The sequence below is a fragment of the Orbicella faveolata genome, unplaced genomic scaffold (assembly GCF_042242905.1).
Source record: "Orbicella faveolata isolate gen_17 unplaced genomic scaffold, um_ofav_v1 contig_2, whole genome shotgun sequence".
Lineage (NCBI taxonomy): Eukaryota > Metazoa > Cnidaria > Anthozoa > Scleractinia > Merulinidae > Orbicella > Orbicella faveolata.
Window position 1 is genome coordinate 2,421,721 of NW_028301547.1, and position 26,135 is coordinate 2,447,855.

The following is a 26,135-nucleotide window of genomic DNA, read 5'->3' on the forward strand; positions in this document are numbered from 1 at the left end:
TCTTCAGGGGCGAATGTCGTCATCTCCATTTTTGTCCATGAGCTTTCTTTCGAGTGCTGTGCAATATTGCGGACTTGCGAGTGTTGCCGGAGAAAGCTCAGACTGTGGACTGTAGCGGATAAGTTGTTTATTTAAAGTTTAAAGTCAGTGTTAATGGCATTGAAAAACCTTGCAGACGTACATGTCTTCACGAAATGTGTACCCTCTTCTCTTTGACCAAAACCAGCGCTGCTTTTGAAATGTGTACTTTTTACTTCGCTGGCCTAGATTTCTGTGCGCAAAATACGTAGCTTAAACCCAACGAAAGTGTTTACATGGGAAGAGAGTTCAACTCGCACAGGAATACTTTGATACACCGACATGTCCTCCGCTTCATTGTTTCGGAAGTGAAAATGCTCCGATAGCTGTTTCCCCAAAGACAAAGTGATTGAAGTCGTGTTCGTAAACAGAATAATTGTCTTAGTTTTGGTAATAAAAGCCCGCATACCGACGGAACAGGCATCGTTTGTGTCAATTTACACAGTTCAGAATGGTAGGTTTCCAGTCGGTATAAAACATGGACTGCGGAATGCGGCCTACCGATGCTTTACCTACCAATCCAAAATGGCTGGTGATAGTTCTGTGATGAGTAGTGTGGACGGAAAACATTTGATGCATTTGCAGACATTTTCAGAGTGAAAACTCCGTTTTCAAATTTCTCCGGCGAAGTGTGGACGGAGCCTAAATCAATAAGCCGTTGCTTCTGAATTCATCTTTGTTTGCGTGTAATTACCGTATATCCTCGAATTAGCGCCTCCCCTCGATAAGCACCCCTCCCCTCCCCCTGTTACTGAGACAACAAAGGATGTATAGTTTTGGCGTGCTCAATCACAAGTGACAAGAGATTATGATTATAGATTCATTCAAGTACTGCACATTGACCATCGCAACGGATGGAAGTGAAGATCTGCTGATTCATTGGCTAAAGCCTAACCAACCTTGTGCAGCATGCCTAGACCGGCTAAATGGGTTATTTCTCGTAGTTCTTTAAGAGAGACAGGATCCTTCTGAGACTTCTGAGAGACTGACTCATGATACATATATTACAAAAAACCGATCATATATGACCACGATTTAGGAAAAATTAGAAAAGCGCTCCTCCGCCTCCCCCCCCCCCCCCCCCCCCCTCGATTAAGTGCCTCCCTCGAATAAGTGCCACGCATTTTCTTCTTAATTTGACATAAGCCCCACGGGCGCTAATTCGAGGATTTACGGTACTTGAAAACAAACAAAACCGAGCCTTCTCACAGCGTATCAAGGCCTTTAACAGAAGCGTGGGGGAGGGGGACTGGAGGAGTTTTCTCCCCTCCCAGTCTCCCTGGACGGGGTAAAAGTCGGGCCCTGGGGCGAGATGAAAACAGCAATGGCGAAAAGATCAACATCAGCTGAGTGTTCGGAATATTCTAAGGTAAGTATAAGTAACTAGCCTCTTTCTCGAATTCCACAGCTTGGAAGGTAAATTTTCGCAGACGCCAGTTAAGGTTACATTCGAGAAATTGAAATCATCCGTTTTAGCATGTTTCATGCTTTTTATTTCGTGACGGTAGGGTTTGCTTGTCCTCAGCTGGAAGGCATAATAGTTTGAACGTAGCATCACAGATCTTCTTTTAAATGTCTCATCCTGGGTTATCTGTGTATAGCTAAAAAGTCGTTCGTAATGGTGAAAAGTCTCAATTGTGGGGAGATACCCTTCCTTAGGCCTCCGTGTTGGTTTTAATGTTTTAACTCAATTGAACTATTCGATTGGGTTAGAAAATCTGGCAATTGAACATAATACAATCTTTGTATGAATATTGAGCGCATTCATTTTTTCTGTTCCTAATCAAACCCAGTCACACAATCTTAGATCACTTTTGCTACGATTTCAAAACATTAGAGGTTTTATGTTACCAAAAGTGCATAAACTATAATGATTCATTTTTCTTTTGTTCATGTGCAGAGGATGATGAATGAGGGTGGCAAAGGGTTTAAGGGTGACACACAACAAGGGCAAAAATTAGTGTGTGACGTGTGAAAAACAACTAAAAGAGACATGATTTGTGAATTCATGAAAAAATCCATTGTTACGAGTAGCTAAAAGTATATGTGATGTATGAATGTTATTAAAAATCGTACGTGAAACAGGATCACCACCCCCTCCTGCCCCTTACTACCGTCATGAGTGATAAGCCAGAAATTCAATGGCACCAGCCCATTATTTCAATCTTGTTAGTTTATCCCAGACTCCACAGCTTTTAAGATAACTAGAGAGTGATACATATCAGGTATTCATTTGAACTCCTGGGCATGTACAGTTGTGCGAGCTGGAGATTTTGTACTGAAAAGTTTATGTAAGTAAATCTTTTATTGTTTTGTTCCAGGATCCAGAGCATCCACGAAATCTTATTCCTGAGCTGTTGCAACAGTTTTATCACCTGGATTGGGTCACAGGTACTGGAGGAGGAATAAGCATCAAACATGGGTCAGTATGATATCATATATGTTAAATTACCATCACTGTATATTAAATGTAATGTATGTTGCTCATTAGCACATAGGATAGATGGTCTCTTGGGTTGCTCAGGTGTGTGAGGTTGCTGCCGTTGTTAAGGGTTAAATGTCCTTTTTTTTTCTCAAAACAGTTTTTTGACTCGGTTTAAATTTAATAACTCTTGTGAATGGAGCATTTTGACTGACAGTGGAAATTACTAATAATGAATGTGAAAGGTTCTTTCTCTTCCTCCTTCCAATTTTCATCTTAATGATAATGAACATTTCTAGGGTGCCCTAAAAATGTTTGGATAAGCACTGATCCATGTCATAAATGTGTGAGTTGTTAATTGCATCAAACTGTCTCTGACATGCAACATTTTCACTTTGCACTGAACTCAGTCAGCGAATAATTCTTTATCATATCTTTTTTTTTTCCTCTCTCACTGTAGAGATGAGATCTTCATTGCTCCCTCTGGTGTCCAGAAGGAAAGAGTAAAGGTCAGTTGTAGCCTTCCTAGTATTATAGTTAAATGTTAAGTCCCATAGCCATACAGGCACCTTCAGACTTGGCAGGGGGGGGGGGGTGACCTTCTTGCCCAAAAAAGTTATGCAAAGACCAAATGTGGGAGTGTTGAAATTGGGATGCAAACACACTCAAATTGCATGAAAAACAAAATTAAAATGTTCACAATTCTCACATCTAATGAAACTGCTATAACTCAAAAAATAGTTATATTGAAAGCTTGCATACTCAAAGACTTCTGTCAACAGCCTCAATCTAGTAAATCTAAAACTTGTTAAAAGAAAAAGTTCTTCCTCTCAAGTGTCATTGCCCGAATCATGATTGTTTTACCTGAAAAATTACATAATGTCTGTACCTGGGGTGCCTGCAGGACCCCTGCTCCCACAGCTCATACGCTTATGGGTCCTAAGTTCAAAATATCAATTCTCCATACTGATTGCTGCACTTTTGTTTGATGTTAGTGTAAGAATTTGATAATCCATTAACAGGTCTGTCATTATTAAGGACCATAACTTGTAACACCTGTTATGGCTGAGTGTACTTGATTTCCCTTGATGCTACGTGTGAACTGGCCTGTTGTTGATAGAATTCACCCACAAAGTAACAAGTTTGCTATGGGTGTGGAGAACAAGGCTACAGGTGACTCAAAACTTAATGACAGCCCTGATCAAGACTTATCCTCAAACCTGTCTTATCATGGACTGACTTTTCAAAGAGATATGGACCACTCTTGAGTATTGCAGGGGATGTGTAAAACCTATATGTCTCAACATAAGATAACACACCTTCACCTAAGCTGCCTTTTTCCTTATCCAAACTATACCTAGTAAATGTAAAAATTATTTAAAACACAGATGCTGTTAAAAACATACATGTATGTCTGGCTTTGTTTAATTCTCGTAAGTGGTATTAGTTTGCACAGAATCATAGTGTACTAACTTAAACCTCCTAAAAATATGTTTCTTCAACTCATGGCACAGAAAATTCTGGGCAAAGTTTTAAACACAAAAATAAAGATTGTTCACACCTATAACATCACATTGAATCTAAGTGCTCTGCTGGAATCATGTGATTTATGTGCTATCTTTAATAAAATCTTGGCTTTCTGTGTTTGTTTATGCATAGCCTGAAGACATGTTTGTGTGCGATATGGAAGAAAATGACATCTTTTGTCCTCCTCCGGCGTAAGTATTTAAACGACACATCCACACTATATTTCTACTTGACTTGTGTTAGCAAATAAATGAGGGCAATTCCATGTGAGAATGTGAAAAATCCAGATTTTTAAAAAGTGGTTGGACTTAAAATCATACCCTGTACTATGTTGTTGACAAGTTATAGTACATAGAAAAATAAGTTTCAGTTTGCTTGTGATAGCAACACATTCAGGGGGGGGTCTCCAAAGTAAGTGTTTATTTTTTAATAATAAACAATAGGTGAGAGACAAATTTTTAACTTGCTATATAAAACTTGGAAATGATTTGTGTCTACAAACAGTTATATCAGAAGAAATACCTCAAAGGAGTTAATACATAAAAAATATAAATTTCACCCTGAACTTTTTTTAAAAAATAGTTATTAACAAAGTAAATTTTGTTACGGACGTTACGTAACGTCCGTAACGTTTACACAATCTTTTTCCATTCTTAAAATAACTATTTAAAAGATTTCAAAGATATTTCTGCCACAAAGCTAAATATTTTTTAGAAACACTTTGGTAAAAAGCAGTCCCTGAAAAACTGCAACATTTTCCAAATAATGGTAACAAAACTTTGTTACGGACGTTACGTTACGGACGTTACAATTCTTGAAGCTTACATTTGAAAAAGTCTCAAGAACCCAAACATTACACTCAAAGACAATTTGTCTTTTGAAACATTAACTTGTTGCACCTAACATCAATGGAATTAGTATTCTGGTTAAACAGTTATTTCTCTTGAAAGTTTTTCAAACTTTCTTGTGTTTCCTTATAACTTTGAAAAGTTTTTCCACGGCAGGCAGCTCCAGAATTTCAAAAGGCCCACTGATAAATTGGGGAACAGTTACTGGATCAGAAAAAATGTTTGAAAAGTGGACTGTGTCCACGTCATCTCGTCTAGGCCAACGGAAAGTACTGGCACTATTTCTGTGCAGGAACTTGAATTCTACAAAACTGCCACTTTTCTTCATTACTCTCCCAAAATAATAGGTTTTGACGTAATCAACTGCATAGTATTCCCCTGGTTGAATAGTTGGTGGTGGAATTGGGCAAAGGCTTTTCTGGTGCAACTCTTGGATCATCAGTTGCCTGTATGCCAGAACCTCAGTTTTAGGGATCATCACAGATCTTGTAGCCACACATCTTGCATATAGGCAACTGAAAATTCCACAGTCATAGGTATTATTCTGTTCTGGAATCTCACCAGGCTTGTTTGAATAGAAAGACCACTGGCTGACATCAGTCGACCGGTCAGCTTTCAAAAGAAGTGACACCATCATTTCCACTCGCTTTAAGACAGTTGGCTTAACAAACTGACCTGGCAAGCTGTCGAGCACTATGATACACATTTCCTGAGGAAACATCACTCCAAGGAACCAATGTTCACCCTCAGTATCATTGCAGGGAAAGAAAACTGCATCTTGTTTGAAAAGGTCATCTTTGTCTGTCAGAGGATCTTTCAGGGTCTGCCTTTGCACCAGCTTTTCAAATTCTTCCCATCGAAAAATTTCCACTTTAACACCCTTTTGAGCACTTTCAGCCTTGACTAGCTGTAGATATGCATCAACAATAAAATTTGTAACCCACTTTGATTCATCTTCTACAGCTTTTCCTTCGAGCTCTTTCAAGTCACTTATGTCAATTAAGGGATCACCCTTAAAGTCAATGGCTTCACTAATAATTAGCCCTGCCATTAGACTGCTGAATGGAGGAATTTGGAATTCAGTGCAGTGGTCATTAAGAATTGCCCTGATGTGGTCAGGCAAGCCTTGCTGTATCTGAATAATAATTTCCTCTTCATCAGTCATAGGTGTGTCAGCTGGTAATGTAGCATATGTGCACAATGGCGTGTCATCTTCATCATCAGCAACATCACCATCACTACCTCCATCGCCACTACTCTCTTCATCCTCACTGTCCCCACTGTTGTTACAGGAACCGTCACTGACTTCAGATCTGGTTATTTCATTGACTGAGTCACTACAGGTTTCTTCAGCATCATTTGATCGTTCAATCTCATGAAGAACAGATAGCTGACTTGAATAAAGGAGACAATGTACTTGACCATTCTCTGCTGGTGCTATGCAGTGGACCTTGCTAATTCCTGGGATAGCTGTGGCTTTTTGAAAGCATTTGTCCAGTACAAGACCACTGCCTAATTCATCAATATCCTTCTTAAGACATAGTTGAATGTTGATTGATTTGCAGAATTGTGCTGCAACGTTTGCAAAGGATTTTGCGTCCTGCACATTTGCCACTTTCCTCGTGGACACTGCAGTCCACACCATCCTTTTTACTGTTCCTCCCAAGCCATCAACCACTCCTTTGCCATGGGAAGTGGCAAAAAAGTGCCACTTTATTTTTAGTCCCTTTCTCTGAAGAGTATGGTAGAAGCCAGCCGTGTACCTGTTTTTAAATTGGGAGGTGGGCCCATCAGAAAAGATGTCGACAACTTTAACCTGTGGAAAATTTTTCTTGACAAAATTGTTTACTACAATATCCATAAAAACAGTAACTGATTTCTTGTCATGGTCGAGGTCATCACTGACTATAACATGTGAACTGCACTTTGTGTTGTCATCCGAATCTTTAGTCCAAATTGCAACAGTAAAGAGTGTAACCCGTTGCTGACTCCAATGCGCTGCTTGAACTTCGTCTTGATGCTGACAGGTATAATTTTCAGCAAAATCAACTTGGACAACAGCTTCATCTGGTTGCATTTGAGCTGTGCGTTTTTCAAAAAATTCTGCTTGTTTCCTCTTTACAAAAACATGCTCCAAGAATGAAGGCATTTTACTTTGAAGAGAATGCAAGGCTTCTTCAACAGTTCCCTCTTTGGTGACTTTCTCCATCTTCTTCACCAGTTTGGGTTTGCCTTGTTTGGACTGAACTTGATGAGAAACTCTCTCCCATCGTTGCCACTGAACAATTTCATCCAGAGCAGCATCTTCCTTGACTACATCAAGCCAGGCTGGACATGAACCACATTTGCTCATCATGCATTCTTCTTTATTGCTATCGCAGACAAAGTTATCAACAAATGCTGCAGAGTAGGAAGGAAAACTTTGGATTTCTTTTGTGAGGCATTCGCAGAGCAACTTCACGTTGTCATGATACTGGCAGAGACAAACCTGCCGTGGCATGAATGCTTGCAGCAGAACATTCTTTGGTCTAAGAGAGCAGAATTTGCTGAAGCCAATCTTTACCTGAGGGTTCTCTTTCTGAAACAGTCCAAAAGTCTCTTTCAGTGACCACATCAAGTGCCTCTTTTGTAGTTTCAACTTCTTCCCATTCTCTTTCATGATAACATAGTCTTTACGCGCTGGTGCTTGTCGAGAAATGGAATCTCGGTAGTAAAATTCTTGAACACAGTCTACTGTGGACTTGGCAATGCACTTGTTGCCAGTGGATTTCTGGTGTTCACTTGAAAGTGGAAGTCCATGTGACTTTGCAATCTTTTCGATTACAGCTTTTCGTTTCCTTGGGCTATTTGGTAGTAATGGTGAAACTTTGTGTACTGCTTTACCCAGTGCTTGTGGAGTTTTGTAAGCATAGCTTACAGGAGTGTCACCAGGATCTTGTACATGTGAGGCAGACAACTTTTTCTTAAGCCTGTGCAATCGCACTCTTTCCCTACACTTCTTTCTTTCAAGTTCAGCTTTTCTTGGATCAACAGCTTTCTTTCTACTTTCCCTTTTCCTAAGTTTGTCTTTCTCTTTATGTGCTGCATGCTTTTCTGCATTTTCTTTGATTTTTTTTCTGTGATTTCGGACTCTTTCTGCCACAGTTAAACGCATTTTTGGATATGTGAATTCTCAAAGAAAGCAGTGTTTTAGAGAAGGAATTAATTATATTCACTGGAGTCCAGTATATGTCTGTGGGCTCAGATAGTTTGCAAAGAGCATGCTCAAAGCTGAGTACATTATGTAAAATGAATGTAGTGTCCTTCATACTGTGTTGGGACATTTCACGCCTTTAACATAAAGTACCAACCAGTTTGATTTATAAAATGTTAAATACAAGCCTTTTAAACTTATATGTCCAAAAAACTGTGGCCAACAATACAAAAAAGCTGATTTATTGTGTGCATTTTATAATAATTCACACAGTGTAACGTCCGTAACATTGGCTGTAACATCCGTAACGTTAAAGTTCACATAGCATTATATAATTGCGAAAGCCAGTTTAAATTAAATTAAGCTTTTTGGTTCACACAACTACTATACTTCAAATATTTGGAGCAGTTCATGCAATAAGCCCTGACACTTCACAGGAATTTTCCATTAATACCAGTGCTCTGGCTCATGTGGTTGTTTTTTATGTAACGTCCGTAACGGTGTGTTTTTTGCTCTATTTTAAAATAATTATAGGCCAGTCAAGTGGAAAACTTTTATAACTCAATTAATGCGTCAGCAGGCACAAACATGATCAGCAATGTAACATTGGACAATCTCTTCCTATCCTTTGCCTGTGCTAGATTAAAGTTTCAAAAATGACTCTGAATGTAACGTCCGTAGCTGTGGAAATGCCCACGACCAATGGACAGAATGAGTGTTGATGAAAGACAGATATTTGCATAGTCAGTCAGTGAGTCCGTGAGTCAGTGAATCAGTCAGCAGTCAGTCAGTCGGTCAGTCAGTCTGTCAGTCCGTCAGTCCGTCAGTCCGTCAGTCCGTCAGTCCGTCAGTCCGTCAGTCCGTCAGTCCGTCAGTCCGTCAGTCCGTCAGTCCGTCAGTCCGTCAGTCAGTCAATCAGTCAGTCAGTCAGTCGGGCAGGCAGGTAGGCAGGCAGGCAGGCAGTCAGTCCATCAGGAAGCGAGTCAGTCAGTCTTTCCGTCAGTCCATCAGTCAGTCAGGAAGTCAGGAGGTCAGGAAGACAGTTAGTCAGGAAGACAGTCAGTCAGTCAGTCAGTCAGTCAATCAATCAATCAATCTACAGTCTATCTATCTATCTACATATCTGTCAATAAATCAATCAATCAATCAATCAATCACTGCATCTGTCTACCAGGATACACTCCTTTCTGTACCATCTCTGCTCTTTGCAGTCGCTTGTGCAGTCACAAATTTAAGTCAACATTTTTCTCTCCTTGTTTCATAACAGGAAGAAGCTGAAAAAAAGTCAGTGTACTCCACTGTTTATGAATGCTTACACCATGAGAGGTAATCATAAATGCACAACTATGTATGCACTTATTATTATCTCCATCTTTCCATTCAGAAGTGTCTTTTATAAATACAGTCGAACCTCCACTAACGGCCACCCCCCTACAACGGCCACCTCTCTACGGCGGCCACTTTTTTTCATCCCAGCAGATGGTCCACACATTCCCTCTTTTCTTTACCTCTCTACCATGGCCACCTCTCCACAACGGGCTTAAGTGCATCCAAACTTAAAATAACCTCTCCACAATGGCTAGTTAATCAACGACTGGTGAATGAAGTATACAAAACCCCATTTTATGTTGTAAACCGTCACGAAACTTGATCTGTACCGTACATCGTTGGTCTCTGTTTCTGTTTGGTTTCTGTTTTATTGATATATTTTGATTGTGTTAGGTATTTCAATGCTACAATGAGCATTTTTTAAATAAACAAATGTGGTGCCCTCCGAAAAAACAGGTGTCATATTACACCCCTACCTACCCATAACCGCCAGCTCTCTACAACGGCCACTTTCATCTGTCCCCAAGGGACCATTGTAGAGAGGTCTGACTGTATTTCAATTATATGCCTTATAATGGGTGCTTAACAGAATAAGTTCTTTCTCCTTTCCATCAGCATCTGCTCTTACTTCGTAATTAGTTCGTTTCGATTTCTTTTTCTTTTTCTTTCAGGGGCTGGAGCTGTGATTCACACTCACTCCAAGCACTGTGTTATGGTCACCCTGTTGTATCCTGGGAAGGAATTCCGCATCACTCACCAAGAGATGATCAAGGGCATGAAGAAAGGAACAACAGGCGTCAATTACCGGTGGGTTGAAGAAAATGAGCCCCCCCGCCCCCTTCCCTCCCTCCCTGCCTCCCATTTCTTAAGGGTGGGTGCAAAAGGCAGTAGTTTGAAAGGCAGCACAACATGGCCACTTTGACATGATTTTGTTTAGAAATACATAAAGGAAGTAATGGAGGTTTGGCCTGAAGCTTCGTGTCATCAATTGTAAGCTGACATCAATAATCATTTTGTTTTTCCATTAGATATGACGAGGAACTTGTGATTCCCATTATTGAGAACACGCCTGAGGAAAGGGACTTAAAGGTGCACTAAACTCTTTAGATCAAAGGTTGTTTAAAGACAAATACTTTGTAAACAGAACATAAGCAGGGGAGCTGAATGTAGATGATGTGATTACCAGCATAGCAGTTAAAAGCTGGGCCATTTGTTTTCTAGTCATTTTAAACAGTTCGGATCCTCTCGACTTTAAGGGTTCTCTACTGAAGCGATTAGGATTAGTCTTGGTTTTGCGCCTCTTTGGTCGAAAAGAATTGTGACATCTGCTCTGTAATCTTTTAGAGCACATTGCCCAAGTTGTTTGGAACCAGTTACTGTGACGATCAAATTTCATGGTTATGTGTTCAATTTGATCCCTCGTGAACTAAACTGAAAATGAACTTGACTGAGAACACAGATGAATCCGTCCACAAAGTGCTCAGTTCTGTACTCGTACATCAACAGTTTGGTAAGTGGCAAAAATCTTGCCTTTGTTTCTTTCTTTTTCTTATCAAGGAAAGTATGGCTTTAGCCATGGAACAGTATCCAGACTCCTGTGCAGTCCTTGTTCGTAGGCACGGCGTGTATGTCTGGGGACAAACATGGCAGAAAGCTAAAGCTATGTGAGTACACTACAATAACTACGTTCATTTCCCTTTATTAAGTCAATAAAATTTAAAATGTTTAATCCCCTGCACAACTGTTAGTGATAGGTTGTCACGCAACGCCTCTTCCTACAAATGAAGGGGAGTGTTGTGTTACGTTCCAGGTAACGAATACGGAGAGAAACCGTACGTGTACAAAACGGAGCAGTTGTGCTAATTAATTGTTCTTGCTCGATTCTTTGGCCATTTGAAGCGGTTAGTAAGCGTCAAAAGTCAAACATTTCACAGAGAGAACAACAAGCAAATGTATTATGATATTTTTGCCCTGGAACACATCTGCCTTTGATCACTTCAGGCCGCTTTTGCGTTCCCTGATACAAAAGGAAGACTGTACGCTCAGACTAGCTATTTTAACTATAACAGAATGTGGTGGAAAGCAACGGACACTTTGATAAAGAACTTGAAAAGCCTTTTACACGTTCGCTTTCTAAACTTGAAACATTAACTCTCCCTGTCGATTGCCTTATATTCTTTTGATAATAGTTTTGAGAAACTCAGCTGGAGGTATATCAACAGAATCTTCCCTAATTGTTTTCGTTTTTCATTGCCTGTATTCTTGAATACGTTTACACTGCAACAGGGAGTTAAATGCTGATTACGCGAGGTAATTAAGCTTTTTAATTATTGGCGTTTCCAGGTGCGAGTGTGTAGATTACTTATGTGATATTGCCGTACGAATGAAGCAGCACGGTTTGGATCCGACGGCGAAACCCGACAAAATCGTCGAAAACGGAACCTGACGGGAACACCCGAACATTCTCTAGCCGCTCCTTTGGAACTATGGGTAACAAGAGAGAGAGGTGCAAACGCTTGGGGGAAACCTGCGGTCATGAGAGACAAGGGCTTGTGGGAAACATTCTGTAGCGGAGGGAAGGTTGCTGGGAAAGATTCAAGAAAAATAGCAAGGACTTTATTCTGGGTCAATAAAAAGCGAACGGACAAACTTCGGTAGCGAGGCAATTTGTGACTAACTATTTATACGTAATCGTATCTTTTTGGTAGGCTTCGGTAGCATATCAGGCGAGTAGGTCGAGCCATGGTTTGTATTGCCGGCGGGGTGTATTCGTGCTACAATAGACAAAAAAAGGGAAGACCAACGAACTTGATATGTCGCCTATGTGAACCAGAGAATTATTTTTTGGAAAAGAAAAGTGTAAAGATTGTGGTATAAAATTTGTCTTGTTTACCCTTTCTATTTTCCTATTGCTTTTGTTAAAATTGAAATTTTAAAAATATGATTGAAATGAAACAGTGGATTCATTCAGCGGTTATTCTAATTAAATATGACTTATAGTAAAAGCGAGAGGAAAAGTGTCGAGGAAACAAAACGAGGGTTAACCATTGTGATCAATTTGAAAACTTTCCTAGGCTGATAACGGACATCAACGTGCCAGTGCTAGTTGATATTTGCACAAAATCTCCCAACTAGCCCTAAGACATGTATGGAATATCAGTGTTGAGAGTTTGCATCTTCAAATGCAACAATGCACGTCAGTTTCTCATTTATCAGAATATCCCTGGTACTACTGAGAACTAGCGTCCTCTATTTTTTCTGTCCTTATTGATGGTTTTATGTTTTCTTATCACCTGCCTTCGTAACAGTTTCTGTTTTTGTAAGGAGAAGTAAGAAGCTGATCAAAAAAGTCAATGTCTTTAAAACCTGCATTGAGAAATATTAATGGCAGCTGGAAATTTTAAATTGAGGACACAATACGCCTGCTTGACTTCAGTTTTAAATTGAATTTTGTAGCAAAAAACTCATTTCGTTTCTCATCTTTCCTTTGTTTAACATTAGTCTATTATTTCAAGAGCTTAACCCTTGTTTCCTTTAGTCGAACACTTTCACTAAAACGTGCGTGGCATTATTTCGTTTCTGTATTTATATTTCTCGATAACGCGAAGTTGACATTTAAGGTTTTAATTCCTTCCTTCTTTGCTCTTTTCCTTTCAGTTTCTTCATTATTACACCCTCGTTAGATCAACACTGAAAGTTAATTACAATCTTAGTCGTTATGGGATTTCCAAGGAAATTATCGAATCGGGAAAATTTCAGTTTCAAAGAACAGATATGGATCTGTTTCAAAAGTGACAGACGCTTTGTTGTGGCGAAGTTATTAACGCATTGAGAGCGAAATTAGGATATTCGGTTAAGTGTCTTTGCTAGAAGAGAAAATAATTACATTTTCTGTTGAATGCGTTGAGCCGCCACATCGTTTTATAGCGAACGTGAAGGTTTGTGACAATTTGTGGAAGTTTTCAATTGAACACTTTGTGTTTTATGCAAATGTTCGTCAGAAAGTCGTAATTGAAAGTAAAATTGCCGTGGGCGATAAAAGGAAACTTCAGAAACTTAGACGTTATCAAATTTTGCTCAGTCTAAGAAGAGCAGCTGGACATGGTAATTACTCCCTTGAATTGTATTGAAAGTGGAAAGTGTTTGAAGTCGCGAGAGCAGAGCCCATGAAGCGAAAAAACTGAGGTGATGAAAAATGCGCCGCGTGCTGTAACATGCTACATTTTAAAGCTTACTTCCGATGAAGAGTGTTAAAAATCTTCAGTTTGCTCCAGAACTTCTGAAAGACAAAAACGATACATCATGGGAATACTCAACAATGGAATCAAGTCCCTTCTCGAGTTCGAATCAGAATCAAGATGCTGAAGTGAAATACCATTCTTTTTTAACAGTATTGGAAGAACGAATGAAACGGGAAGAATCGATTCTGTCAACGAGCCCCCATAAACAAGTAGTTAATGCCATTCGTTATGCCAAAGCAGTTAACTCTTCACTAGACTCGAATCTGGAAAAAACCAAAGATCTGCTTTATCGAGAATTTGAGCAGGAAATTCGCCGCATCCTCGATGTTCAGCAAGCGGCTTGCAGAGAATTCCCCGCGCTTCAGAAAGATGCCCGCTCTTTGCTTACAGGCGTTACAAACAGACAGTTTCGCCGACGGCTGAGTGAAGCTTTGGCAAGTCGACGGAGAACTGAAGAGTTTCGAAGAACTCGTACCCGTCTTTCGTTACCAACTTTATCACCAGTTGAACCTTCCAGTCGCCTAGACAACGTGTATGTGCCGTTATCTCGCTCGAAAAAGGACAGTGAGATTATTTATCTGCCTCCGATATGAAGAAAGGAAAAACGATGTTTTATTAAAGACACCTATTTCGATGTAAGAAGGCAATGTGAAGATTGTTCTCGCCGCCAGCAGGTAGACCAATTATGTCGGTATATTTTCAGGTTATTAAATAAAAACAAACACTTTCCCATTTGCATCAGTTTATTACCGCATCTGCTTCAATTCTAGAACAGAAATATTCGTTTTGCAAGTGGGTTTTGTTTGCGAGGATCGATCTAAATCGTTTTATTTTTGACTACTGTCTGGATCTGAAAATCTACGTGAAGTTAAATTCATTCCAATTTGGAATTAACTTCACTTCATTCAAATAGACCACTTAAATTCGATTTGTTGTAATCAAGCTTTATCACTTTCATTTTAAGATTCTCAATAAAAGGGGGATATGATCCCTTTCTTTTATCCTAAGCAGTTATAGAGGATTACCTCTTTGTCAACTACCGAAATCGCATACAAGCGCTTTTAGATTTGTCGAGGTCCCGACAGTGAACAAACATGATCTTAAACGTCATCGTGAAAATAAAATGCAGAATTTTATCTAATGTCAACATGTCAATGGAGTTTACGGAAGAAAGTCACGTTTTAGCCAAAATCAAAGATGTGAAGCTTTTTACGGGGTGAAACTATCGATTTTATCCTCTGAAAAGCTTGACACCTTTGATTTTGGCAAAAAGTCATTTTCGGCGGAAAATGCAGATTACATAGAAACGTTCAAAATGCCGCTGTTGATCCTGATTGGATAATAACGACGAAACTATCGGTCTCATTCTTGTTATCCAATCAATCAACGTTTCTATGGACTGAGCGTTTTCCGCCATTTTCGAAGCTGTGTAAACTTGGCGCAAGACACCGCATGTATAGGAAAAGTCCAGTGCGAAAAGGTTTAAAATTCTGACTCGCGTAGTAATCTTACTCTGTTTATTTTTTTATACCGGCTGAGAAAAAGACTAAGGAATCAAATGTGAGGGATATGCATTGATTCCTGGCATTCAAGTGCCTCAGTTCACCTGAAGATCTTAAATTTGATCAGGAACATCTTTGAAGTATTTTAATATTTCAGAGCTCAAAATTTATCAGGTCTCGTGCTTACAGTACAGTGTATTTCGCGCTGTATTTCGAACTCCTGAAAAATGGTGGAAACAGTGGTAATTGGGCAATAGGCCAGTTTGCTGATGCAAATATTTCCTAGTTCCATTCCCTTGTGGGGACAAGAAGTGATCACTCGGCCAAAAATGGCCTCATTAATTCATTAAATAGATCAAATTTTGCCTCTACAGGGGACTGGAAAATCAGCAAAATGGTGTATTAAGATATGTACTTTAAAAATAAACATAAGTGAAATTGTCTTTGCCAGTTGCAATCAGAAGTATCTCCGCGCAAACTGTCACAAGAAAAATTTTTTAAGCTTTGTTAATAGCGGTCTTAGCTTCTTGGTGTGATTTCAGTCCGTTCTCGCAATATACCATACAACACTAACGACAATGTGAAGCTTTTCTGAAATAAATAGCTGATTAAATAACGGACTAAAGCAAACTGCATTAGCTTCTTAAGACTGCCGGCTGTAAGTCAGGTTAAGTAATGTTTCGTTTTCCATCAGTCTACTTCACTTACAGCTTTGCTTGAAGCGAAAATCGTTAGTTCGACCTCGCCTCGTCACCAAGTGGAGGCTTTTCCTTTTGCCTGTTGTCTCCACGCTTGAGTGGTAAATTCAAATGGCTTGCTCGGACTTTTCGCGCCTGTCAATAATTTAGCGGCTTTTCTCGTAGCGGGTGCGACCTGTTGATCACAAGCCAAATTAGGAAAACCAGCTCGTTGGCATTTGTAAACGAACGAAGTCACCAAGTTCTTCACCGACCGCTTAGATTTGAACGCAGCTTTATTTAGGAGATTTTTTTTGTATTGCAAGATGTTGCGTTAACCCCCATCTCTCGAACATTATCTATTGGTGTCAACTTCACAAGGAATGGACGTTTTAATGGATGTTTTAGGCTAATCAGTGTTGCGAGGATCAAGGGATAAAGAAATATGGGAGTTACTTCACAAGGTAAGATATTCTAGTCTGTGGTCTATTATGATTCGAAGTGCTTTACTACGGCAGTAGATAAGTTGATTGTCAACCATTGTATGGTGGGTTTAAGACAAGAAAACCTTTCTTCAGTAGAAAACTTAGTAGAATCTGTGGTTTGACATGGATTAAAACCATAGATCAAATACATGCTTGGCTCTACCAATAGTTTAATATTTGTTTGATCATTTTTCTCTGAAATTAGCCGGGCTGACCTTCTTAAAAAAATTATGTAGGATATTTCAAGCCGTTATTTTCAGAGAAGAAACTCGATGGACTGTCGCATTTAATATCGAGTTTTCACAATCGTAATCGATGGTGAAGACCATCTGAAAACCGAAACAAAGAGGCCTCATTAATTTGTAATAAACGCCTTCCATCGAAAATCACAAAAGACCTGAACAAAAACCAACTGGTATGATCTTCTCCAAGTTAAAACCGTTTGTTAGTTATACCATGCGAATTTCAACACTGAATTGAAATGATTCATCAGTGGATTGACCGATACTTCAAGTTACTAATAATTTTTCCATTAGGAAAATGGCCCTATTACCAAAACAGTTATTTCTAGTAGAAAGCAGAGAGATAATTAAGATAATTGATCATTTTAATCAAGTTAAGCTTCAGAGAAAGCGTATCGAGCAGAAATTTCTCCGTCCCTTACCAATACAAGGAAAATCAGCAGCTTTTTTAAACTAAAGTAATATGGGCACGAATTTGCACCCCTAATGGTACATGAACAGAGCGTTTTTCTTTCTTCAAGGATCCAACTGTTTAGTTTGACAGTTTTTCTTTCTTGAATTTGAGCCGGTTTGTCAATTTGAACAGCCTTTTAGTTTCTCAATTTAAAATGCACGTGTTGAGTCCATTAAGTTCTTTCTTGTAGTCAAATACTGTTTAACAGACTGAGCTGCGAATAATAATGGTTACAAACGGGTCCTTAATTGATAAATCTGATAAATCAAATTATAAACTGTGTTTTTTACTCGCTCGTTTAAGACTCGCAGACTCTAATGTCTTTCTAGTTACTAGTGGACAGTGCTGACTTCTTTATCTGTTTACTAGTTCTAAACTGAAAGTGCCGTCTTCACACGACTGATTTTGTCAGCCAGAAGTTTGCTCAGTGTTTGCTCAGTGGTTGTTCAGCAACATAGCGGCATAAAAAGTTAGTTAAACAGAGAAAGGATTTGAAAAGAAACATGTTTTATATTATCATGTGCGAGGCGATTTAAACGTTCAGGCAAGTTTTTTGTCAGAGTCAATCAGAAAAGAAGAAAAGTTTTATTGCCATCAACTTTTTTTTTGGAAGTATTGAACCCTATTTAAAAATCGACGGGCGGCCATAACTAAATCATAAAAAGTAAATTGAAAAATAATTTAAAAGAGATTTCGTTGTTATGGAGTTAAACTTAGTATTTGTGAAATTGACTTCAGACATTTTTATTTTTGACAAGAGCGAAGAAAAACAAGACATTCTAAATTTTCCCATCTATCTTTGTCAAGTGTTTGACGCCAATTTCACAATCAAAAGGCTGTTGATCGTAATTCACATATTTTCATCATGGTACCCGTTACAAATGACCTCTAGATGTAGAGGTAACTATTTTCCTCCGAACACTGCTTTGCTGGTTTTGTTTTCTTAACGTGCTGGTATTCGGTTGGCAAATTCTTCGTTGAACACAGCTTTCTCTAGCGTAAATCTCCGAGCGAAGAGAGCGGAGAAATCTCTTTGCGAACCGTGTATGTTTGTCGCGAGATGAATTGGTGACGGCTTGAGGCTGTAAAGGTAGATTCAGTTCAATAGATGTCGTGATCTTTTAATTCGCTTGGTTACTTTGAAAAACGCGATTAAACATCGACAAAGGGAGGCGTTTTTATGTTTAATTTTACGTTGAATTTGTTTTCTTTTCGTTACGGTGTTGCCCGATGAAAAATCTCCTCCCCGAAGAAACATGAAACATCAAGAAAACATTCGAAATCAAAACACAAGTTGTAAATTTTCAAATTATCAGAACAAAAGCCGAAATCTTTTCTTCAGTTTCTGAGTGCTTTTCAATAAGACTATGACACGTAAAGGGTGGCTGATCAACCGAAATCGTTTTTTAAAAGTTGAATAATTCTTGTTTATGAACCAAATAAATTCGAATCATTAAAATTACTCGCTTTTTGCAACAAACTTTTTTTAAACTACAGGCGTGACTAATTTTGTGTCATTTTCTTCCCTTGTAGATTATATGGCTTCCTCTCCGGGCAGCTGTCGATTATTGGTTCTTAGAATTCTTGTTATATTTTACTCAATTTACTGCCTTGATGCACAACAACCACAAGGGGCTCAAAAGCCACACATTATAATGATAGTTGCTGATGACTTGGTGAGGAAAGTTCTCTTTTAATTCATTTAAAGTTTCAGCTTTAACATTGAAAGGCATGAATGGAACTGCCGTAAAAGAATCTCGTTTTTTCTCTGTAAAAATTAGTTAATTATTTTTCTTTTTACGTTTAAACGACTTCAAACTTTACATTTTCACTTTCTTTTTCTATCTTTAGAAATCTATTCTTTATTCTGTCTCTTCTTCTTTTTTTTTTTTTCATTTTAACTACCCAAGTTAAACTTTTTATTTATTACTCTCTTTTTTATCTTAAGGGTATGAAATGTGTTCAGCTTAACTACAAATCGAAATTTCTTTATTAAAGCATCGTCATATCACCCAAACAAACTTGCATTTTTTATTTCAACAAGCTGATGTGAACATCAGTCAGTAACAGGGATCATTGAGTTTAATACGTCACAATGCTTAAATTCTCCTTGGTTCCTGAAAAAGAGTGCATTAAAATACAAATATCTCATTTTCAACTCGTGATTGCGTTAGCAAGTTACGAGTTAAAGTGGGCTAGGAGATTATTGACGTTTGAGCTCGTTTCCTTTAAACCACTTTATCTGACAAATCTTATCCCATTTAATTTGTGCCTAGTTAGTATTGCGTTCCCTTGGCTAATTTCTAATTAACTGATGTCTTCTCCAGGGTTGGGATGACGTCAGTTTCCACGGTTCGCCCCAGATCCCGACACCCACTCTTGACGGCTTGGCGAACTCGGGGGTAATTCTAAATAATTATTACGTGTCGCCCATGGACTCGCCTTCAAGAGCAGCATTCATGACAGGAAAATACGCCCTGAATTTAGGTAAAAGATTTGTTTTGTTGGGTAACATGACGCACTGTACTAAACGTGTCGCTAGCGGCCTTGATGGTTTGTTTTTAATCACTGTACAGATCCTAACCCCCCTCCCCCCTTCCCCTCAGTATTTTGTCGAGTTGCCCAAACTGCTCGTCACACGGGGATAAAATTTCTTAACAACAACACAACACGACGGCCAAAAACATGGCTACAATTGCAATCAAGATTCCACGCACTAGATGGTAGGAAATACTGACAGGGGCTTACTGCAGAGTGGGTAATAAGTATGATCGATAGTTCTATTCAGTCTCAGGACTCAACTTTGCCCTCAAAGCACGCGCGAGACAAAAACGTGCCAGACACGTGATAGGCGCGTGCAAGCACATTGATATGCTCACCTGGTGCGCGTGCAAGATAGTCAAGGGTTGATTTTTTTTTCGCTACTATTTTTCAGGGCTTCAGCACGACACGATCCACAATAGGCAGCCATTTGGAGTGCCACTTAAAGAAAAGCTTCTGCCGGAACATTTGAGGCAGTTAGGATATTCAACCCATGCTGTAGGAAAGGTGATTTGTTTCAACTGATTCTGATTCTCATTATTATCTTAGTGTGCGATCTTTTCTGTGATTGAAAGTAGAAAAAATAGTTAAAGTAAGAAGGCCTGATTTAAGCCAACGAAACTTTTTAAAACGAACAATACTGCCTTCTATAAAACAAGACATAATTTGTCGTTTCTAGTCTTTCTATCCTATTCCGCAGATTGCTACAAATGCCATAATGACCGAGCAGGCAGCAGTGCTTTTGTAGATTTGCGTCGTATCTTCCTTTGTCTTTTCGTATAGAGTATTTGCGAAGATTTCTGAACAAAGGGTTGATTTTCTCACTCATTAACACATTTTAATGAGTAATTTTGATTCTATTGTCACGATTACTTTCAATAAAATAGTCTAGTTTCTACCAGTGGTTTATTCTAACTAACCTTCTGTATTTTCTGATGTTCTATCCTCGCAGTGGCAGCTGGGTTTCTTCGCTAAAGAGTTTACCCCCACCTACAGGGGATTTGATTCCTTCTACGGCTTCTGGACTTCCGGTCAAGATTACTTCAGTCACGTGACTTATGACGGAAGTTATGGGCTGGATTTGAGAAGAAACTTGGACGTGAGTAGTGAAAATCACTTTTACGTAGTTGGTTACCTAGCTTTTGACATTTAGCGAGAGACAATGTTCACTGTAATATCTGCCAGTTTAGTTATTGTTTTTGACTTTCAAGAAGCCATTCATTCATTGATTAAAATTCGGGCGTCGTGTACATAGTAAACGTTACTAGCCGACGTTCGAAATTTTTGGAATCGAGGGACATTTTTGACCTGGAATTGAAATGTACCAGTATAGCTTTCTAAGTGCGTTTGTTTTTATTCACAGGTCGTGTACAATGAAACAGGTACTTATGGCACAGATTTGTTTACTCGCGAGGCTGACAAAGTTCTGAATGGTCACGATGGTAGCAAGCCGTTGTTTCTTTACTTCGCTCAGCAAGCCGTCCATGTTGGTAATAATAACAATCCACTCCAAGCACCGAAGAAATATCTCGACCGACTCGGCTACATCGGCGACGAGAAAAGAAGAACGTTTGCAGGTATTGAAAAGCACTTAAAGTTCGTCTCTTTTACACGAGCTATACGTGGAAACATTGATGGCACGTTTTCAGATTTTGTCCATGTGTTGACCCATTTTTGTTTCCGCTATGTCCAAGTCATCTTCCATTTCGGTTGGGTTTCTATGATTCTGTCGTTTAAAGAGCGTTGCTCTTGAAAATTTTACTATTCTATAGTCTGGTTACCTTACTGAGTTTCTTAAAATTCAGCAAAAATAAATGACTGAGCCTCTTCTACAAGATTCATTTTTACCTCATGGTATGACGTAAGTCATGCTATGAGGTTTGGGAATGGACCTCAGATTCACTCACTCACTCATTCCATTCTGTTAGATAATTGATTCATGCATCAAACCTGGATTTAATTGAACCAAGGACAAAGGCGCTTACGAAAAGAATTGAAAGAGGCGCTTATTCGAATGACACGCTGCAAGGGGCAACCGAAGGAGGCGAACGAAAGTGCTCTAGTAGTAGCTCTAAGGAGCCTTTGATATGAGCAATGGTTTCCCAGTAGTCTCCCGTGTAATTTCCACTCTATTCTTTGATTGAAGTAATTTTTTGACTTCAGGTATGGTGGCAGCTTTGGACGAGTCAGTGCGTCAGATTGTGACGACATTAAAAAAGAAAGGTCTCTATGATAACTCCATCATCATATTCACCACTGATAACGGAGCAGCCGCTGGTGGATTGGACGCCAGCGCGGGCTCCAACTATCCGCTCCGAGGTTCCAAGAACACTTTGTGGGAGGGTGGAGTGCGTGGGGTTGGATTTGTCCACAGTCCACTTATAAAGAAAAGAGGTAAGTAGGGAATAATACATAGGCGCGCGTAGATATGGAATTTCTCTTCGAGTGTTCAACTCAAGAAATAAAGTTGAAGACGAGAAGAGAAATTCCATATCTACAAGCAACCATGTATGTTTTTTTTATTTTTTAAACATACTAAAAACGTCGTTTTTGACGAATTTCCGAAGATTTCCGACCACCTTCCGAAGATTCTTCAAAGGTTGTCCCAAGGGCACACGAACGTTTCTCAACATTTTCGGAAATTTCCGAAGATTCCCTAAGATAGCCGAAGATTGCTGAAGACGTCGATGAAGATCAGAAGATGTTTCGATCATACAACAACAACTTTAAGTACAGTTAAAGGGTCAAACATGACACCTCGATACATCACAGTGAAAAATTACCGTAATTTTTTCACTTGTAAAATTACGACTTATTTTCTCGGGGCTGGAAATCCTTGTAAAGCACCGCAGTTTATATAATAACAAGATTATTCTTATGTGGACTTCAGATACGAAGCTATTACGTTTTGGGCGTTCACTAAACATTTTTTTTTTGTCGCACATTTTAGGGCGAGTATCAACTGCCTTGCTACATGCTTCAGACTGGTTACCAACCTTCTACGCTCTGGCTGGAGGCGACGTGAAAGGCCTGGGACCAATTGATGGTTTCAATGTATGGGAGACCATTTCCAGTGATGCCCAGTCTCCGCGTTACGAGATCCTACACGGTCTTGATTCGCTGAAAGAGAAGAAGGCGGCTCTGAGGATTGGGGACTACAAAATGATAGTTCACCAAAACCGCAGTTTCTACAGCGACTGGTACCCAAGGCCAGAAAGCTCGCACGAGTTAGATCAAGTTCCTAAGCCAAGTAATCTTAAGGATGCATCCGTCGATTGCACAGTTAAACACCCGCATCCACTTTTGTACACAAAAGCGCCAATTTGCAATCCCGAGAAAAAGCCCTGCTTGTTTAACATCAAGTGGGACCCGTGTGAGTATCATAACCTGGCTGATTTTATGCCCAACACCTTGAAAGTCATGATTGACCGGCTGAAGTTCTACTACCGCAAATCCACGCCCCCTGTCTACCCCCAAGCGGATGATAGTGCAAATCCAGACAAACACGGGGGAGTCTGGTCCCCATGGCGGGACAAACCCTATATCGATCAAACGATGAACGACTATGTTTATCCAAATTCATACTATGACTCGCCAAAATTGTCGCCCAGCAACCCTTCGAAAAACCAGCTTGATCTGTTTATGAGCGATCAGGGCGGTGTGACTGCCCCGAAAGCGGAAGCACCTTCGCAGATCGAAGATATTATCATTAATTTTCGGGATCAAAATCCCGCTGTTCATAAACACAGTGCTGTGTCTCCTACAAAGGCAACTCCAGCAACAACAGCGAGCACGCCTGTTGTACAAACCGTTGCGATGACAACACAGACAACATCGACAACCGCTTCCACTGCCCCGACAGCCGCTCCACAGACTGTGGCACCTCCGACAGTGATTACCATGTCCACGGCCGCTCCACAGACTGCGGCACCGCCGGCAATGACCACTGCAAGCCCTCCCTCATCCATCCCTCCAGCCATTGAGTCCATCGTGTCGAACAAGAAGTTGGATTATTCAGCGCAAAGACCAAAACCTTTCCGACCGACTGGTTTCCTTAAAGGATTCTTTCAGCACCAGATTATGACCAGCCCCCCTCCTCACTATGCAGCGGGCTCACGGCTCATCCCTGACACTGTGAAAGAAGTTGAACATATTGTCCAGGAGCAGCAGAGTCCGCAGCGCGCCAAGCCTGTCAAATACTTCAACCCGCTGACTGTTCGACCAACTACTGAAATGCCCGCAGTACACGTCTGGCCTAATCAGCAATCTTTCGTCCCCGAGGACGTGCAAAACGTCATTCGTCAGCACGGCTTCACGAAGCACCTCGCCTCGAGTCACGTGGAAGAGGTCTCTATGCTTCCTTCAGAAAAACCACCGGTGAAAATGACTCATAAAACAGCCATGTTCGGTGGGCACTCGGACAAGGTTAGCACGCTGCCGGAGATTCTCGATATAATCGATGAGTCGTCGGTGCCGAGCGCGTATGCGGCCGGTGGCAGCGGTCAGCCTGAGATTCCGAAGATCTTCGACATCATAGACGAAGAGCACAAGCAACAAAACAAAGTGAAGGATTTCTCCTCACACAAACAAGGGCCAATAGCAACTAGCAAATTACTAACCAGCAAAGACGTGGGCTCAGGAATGGGCGTAGGACTGAACGGGTTACCGGAAGGTATTTCAGTGTTCGGTAAATTGGGAGATGAAAAAATTCTTTCCAAATCACATGAGAGCACGGCAAGAGGAAGGGAGCATATTGTCGCGAAAGAAAAGCCTGAAAAGAAAAAGAAAAAGACAGGTGTTCATAAATTCATCGGCAACATCACCATCGACGGCCGCCGCTATCTTGTCGTTGGAACGGAAAGCGAGGAGATCGACTCAGTGTCGACGCAAATGGAAGGCGACAGAATCACTTTGCATCTTCCCAAATCCAAGAAAACTAACACTCACAGCCAAAAATCCAAAAATAAAAGCAAATCCCCCGAGAGTGCAGACAGCAAGTCAGAAATCGGAGAAATCACCGACTACATCGACTTGGATGAAGACGACAGCGAAAAACCGACCAACAAAACGCTTGCAGCTCACAACATCACGGCCGTGGCGACCGCCGGCAACAACACTAAGTGCGAAAAAGTCGTTCAACTTGACACCTCCGATAATGCTGTCGTCGTGTCCTCGGTTGTGATCGTCGTGATCGCTTCGGCTATGGTCGTCGGCGTTGCTGTTGTTGCTATGGTTGCGGTGGTTGCTAGGCACTGTCAAAACGCTAGGAATTGATTTTATTTCTTTTGATTGTTTTTTCGCAGAGAGCTGACTTATTTTTATTGTTAAAGTGTGATTCGAAATGTACAGAGAGTAGAGGTTATAAGATAGAGTAAAAAGTATCTGAAACAATATTAATTCATCAGATTGTCTTGTTTTTAAGGTACTGATTATTCAAGAATACGTAACAGAATCTTAATCCTTCCTTCCGTTATTTAAGTGTTTTAAGCTAAGTTCTGAAAGAGATTTTAAATTAAAATTAGATTAAAAGCGTAACCTAGTTCATTTAGAACAGAATTACTACATTTCCTAAATACTACTTTATAGAATAACCATCAAGCACATGTTTAACGAATACCAAAAGTAATTCTACAAGATTTCACCGACCTCGTGAGTTCTGTTTTTCAACTGGAGAAGTTTCACTGATTAAACGTCACACGTCACGTGATATTCTTCAGCAATGCATCATTGTGGAGAGCTCTCGCTTAAAGTAAACTTGGTTAATAAGATCGGTTGTCACTTTTTCAAGACCGATTATTTTATCTAGTCACACTAAAATTAAGCATCTTTCAAGATTGTGTCGTGAAATGTTATGCTTCTCCACGTCGACAAAGTTCGTTTTTTGTTCACCAGTTTTTTTTATCGGCCATTAGGAAGAACATCGCACCTTGCAAGGCATTATGGATGGTTCACTGTGACTGTTTAATAGGCCCTTTGCAGGATCCGATCACATGGTACGGAATTAATTACGCTGGGACGCAAGTTACGCAGTAGGACTTCCAAAACAAAGGAAAGTTGGGCTGGACTGGTACGAGTTCCTTTGTTTTGGAAGTCCCACTGCGTAACTTGCGTCCCAGCATAATTAATTCCGTACCATGTGACCGGATCGTGCAAAGGGCCTATTACAATGAATTGTTATTTATTATCTGACAGTGATTAGGTCCCTGATTTTGTTCTACTTTTCAATGGAATTCACAATGTGGGAAACACGTTTTTGAAACCTTCATTCACAACTTGCAAAAAAAGAGAAATTCCTCTTACTTGTGTTTATGTAGTCTTTGTAAACTTGTAACTTGTCATGTTGTGTTTATTGGGAGCAATTGTTTGAGAAACTAATTAAACTGTGCATAATGAAGCATATTGTCTGCGTTTAATTCTCAGTTGTTTTTTTTCACCATGGTGAAAATACCGTGTGGTACTACTTTTTTGCGGGTTGCCATTGCCATTCAGAAAGCTTCTAGACAGGAAGGCGCGTAAACAGCCACCCCCCCCCCCCTCCCGGGGGTGCTCACAAAATAATTGGGTGGGAGTGTGCGGCCCACCGTTCCTAAGACCCT

At 40.0% G+C, this 26,135-nt stretch overlaps 3 protein-coding genes across 4 annotated transcripts; 2 read left to right on the forward strand and 1 right to left on the reverse strand.

Moving 5' to 3' along the window:
- The first annotated feature begins 1,356 nt into the window (after positions 1 to 1,356).
- LOC110058262 (methylthioribulose-1-phosphate dehydratase-like) lies at positions 1,357 to 12,294 on the forward strand. The gene is made up of 9 exons (XM_089288882.1): positions 1,357 to 1,447; positions 2,400 to 2,500; positions 2,961 to 3,009; positions 4,160 to 4,218; positions 9,336 to 9,394; positions 10,069 to 10,204; positions 10,426 to 10,486; positions 10,955 to 11,061; positions 11,741 to 12,294. Exons 1-9 carry the CDS (start codon positions 1,391 to 1,393, stop codon positions 11,841 to 11,843), a joined length of 732 nt encoding a protein of 243 aa, XP_089145008.1. The 5' UTR covers positions 1,357 to 1,390; the 3' UTR covers positions 11,844 to 12,294.
- Positions 4,433 to 8,756, reverse strand: LOC149111607 (uncharacterized). The gene has a single exon (XM_089288881.1). The coding sequence runs from the start codon at positions 8,027 to 8,029 to the stop codon at positions 4,982 to 4,984; it is 3,048 nt and encodes a 1,015-aa protein (XP_089145007.1). The 5' UTR covers positions 8,030 to 8,756; the 3' UTR covers positions 4,433 to 4,981.
- Positions 12,295 to 14,880: 2,586 nt separating the features above from the next.
- On the forward strand, positions 14,881 to 25,933 carry LOC110058261 (uncharacterized). 2 transcript variants are annotated; one of them, XM_020764879.2, is made up of 8 exons: positions 14,881 to 16,281; positions 18,532 to 18,674; positions 19,326 to 19,485; positions 19,934 to 20,046; positions 20,492 to 20,638; positions 20,903 to 21,116; positions 21,703 to 21,933; positions 22,490 to 25,933. In XM_020764879.2, exons 1-8 carry the CDS (start codon positions 16,263 to 16,265, stop codon positions 24,811 to 24,813), a joined length of 3,351 nt encoding a protein of 1,116 aa, XP_020620538.1. In that variant the 5' UTR covers positions 14,881 to 16,262; the 3' UTR covers positions 24,814 to 25,933. The 2 variants fall into 2 exon arrangements, with proteins under 2 accessions (XP_020620538.1, XP_089145006.1); XM_089288880.1 differs by lacking the exon at positions 14,881 to 16,281 and adding an exon at positions 16,310 to 18,088.
- The last annotated feature ends 202 nt before the right edge of the window (positions 25,934 to 26,135 follow it).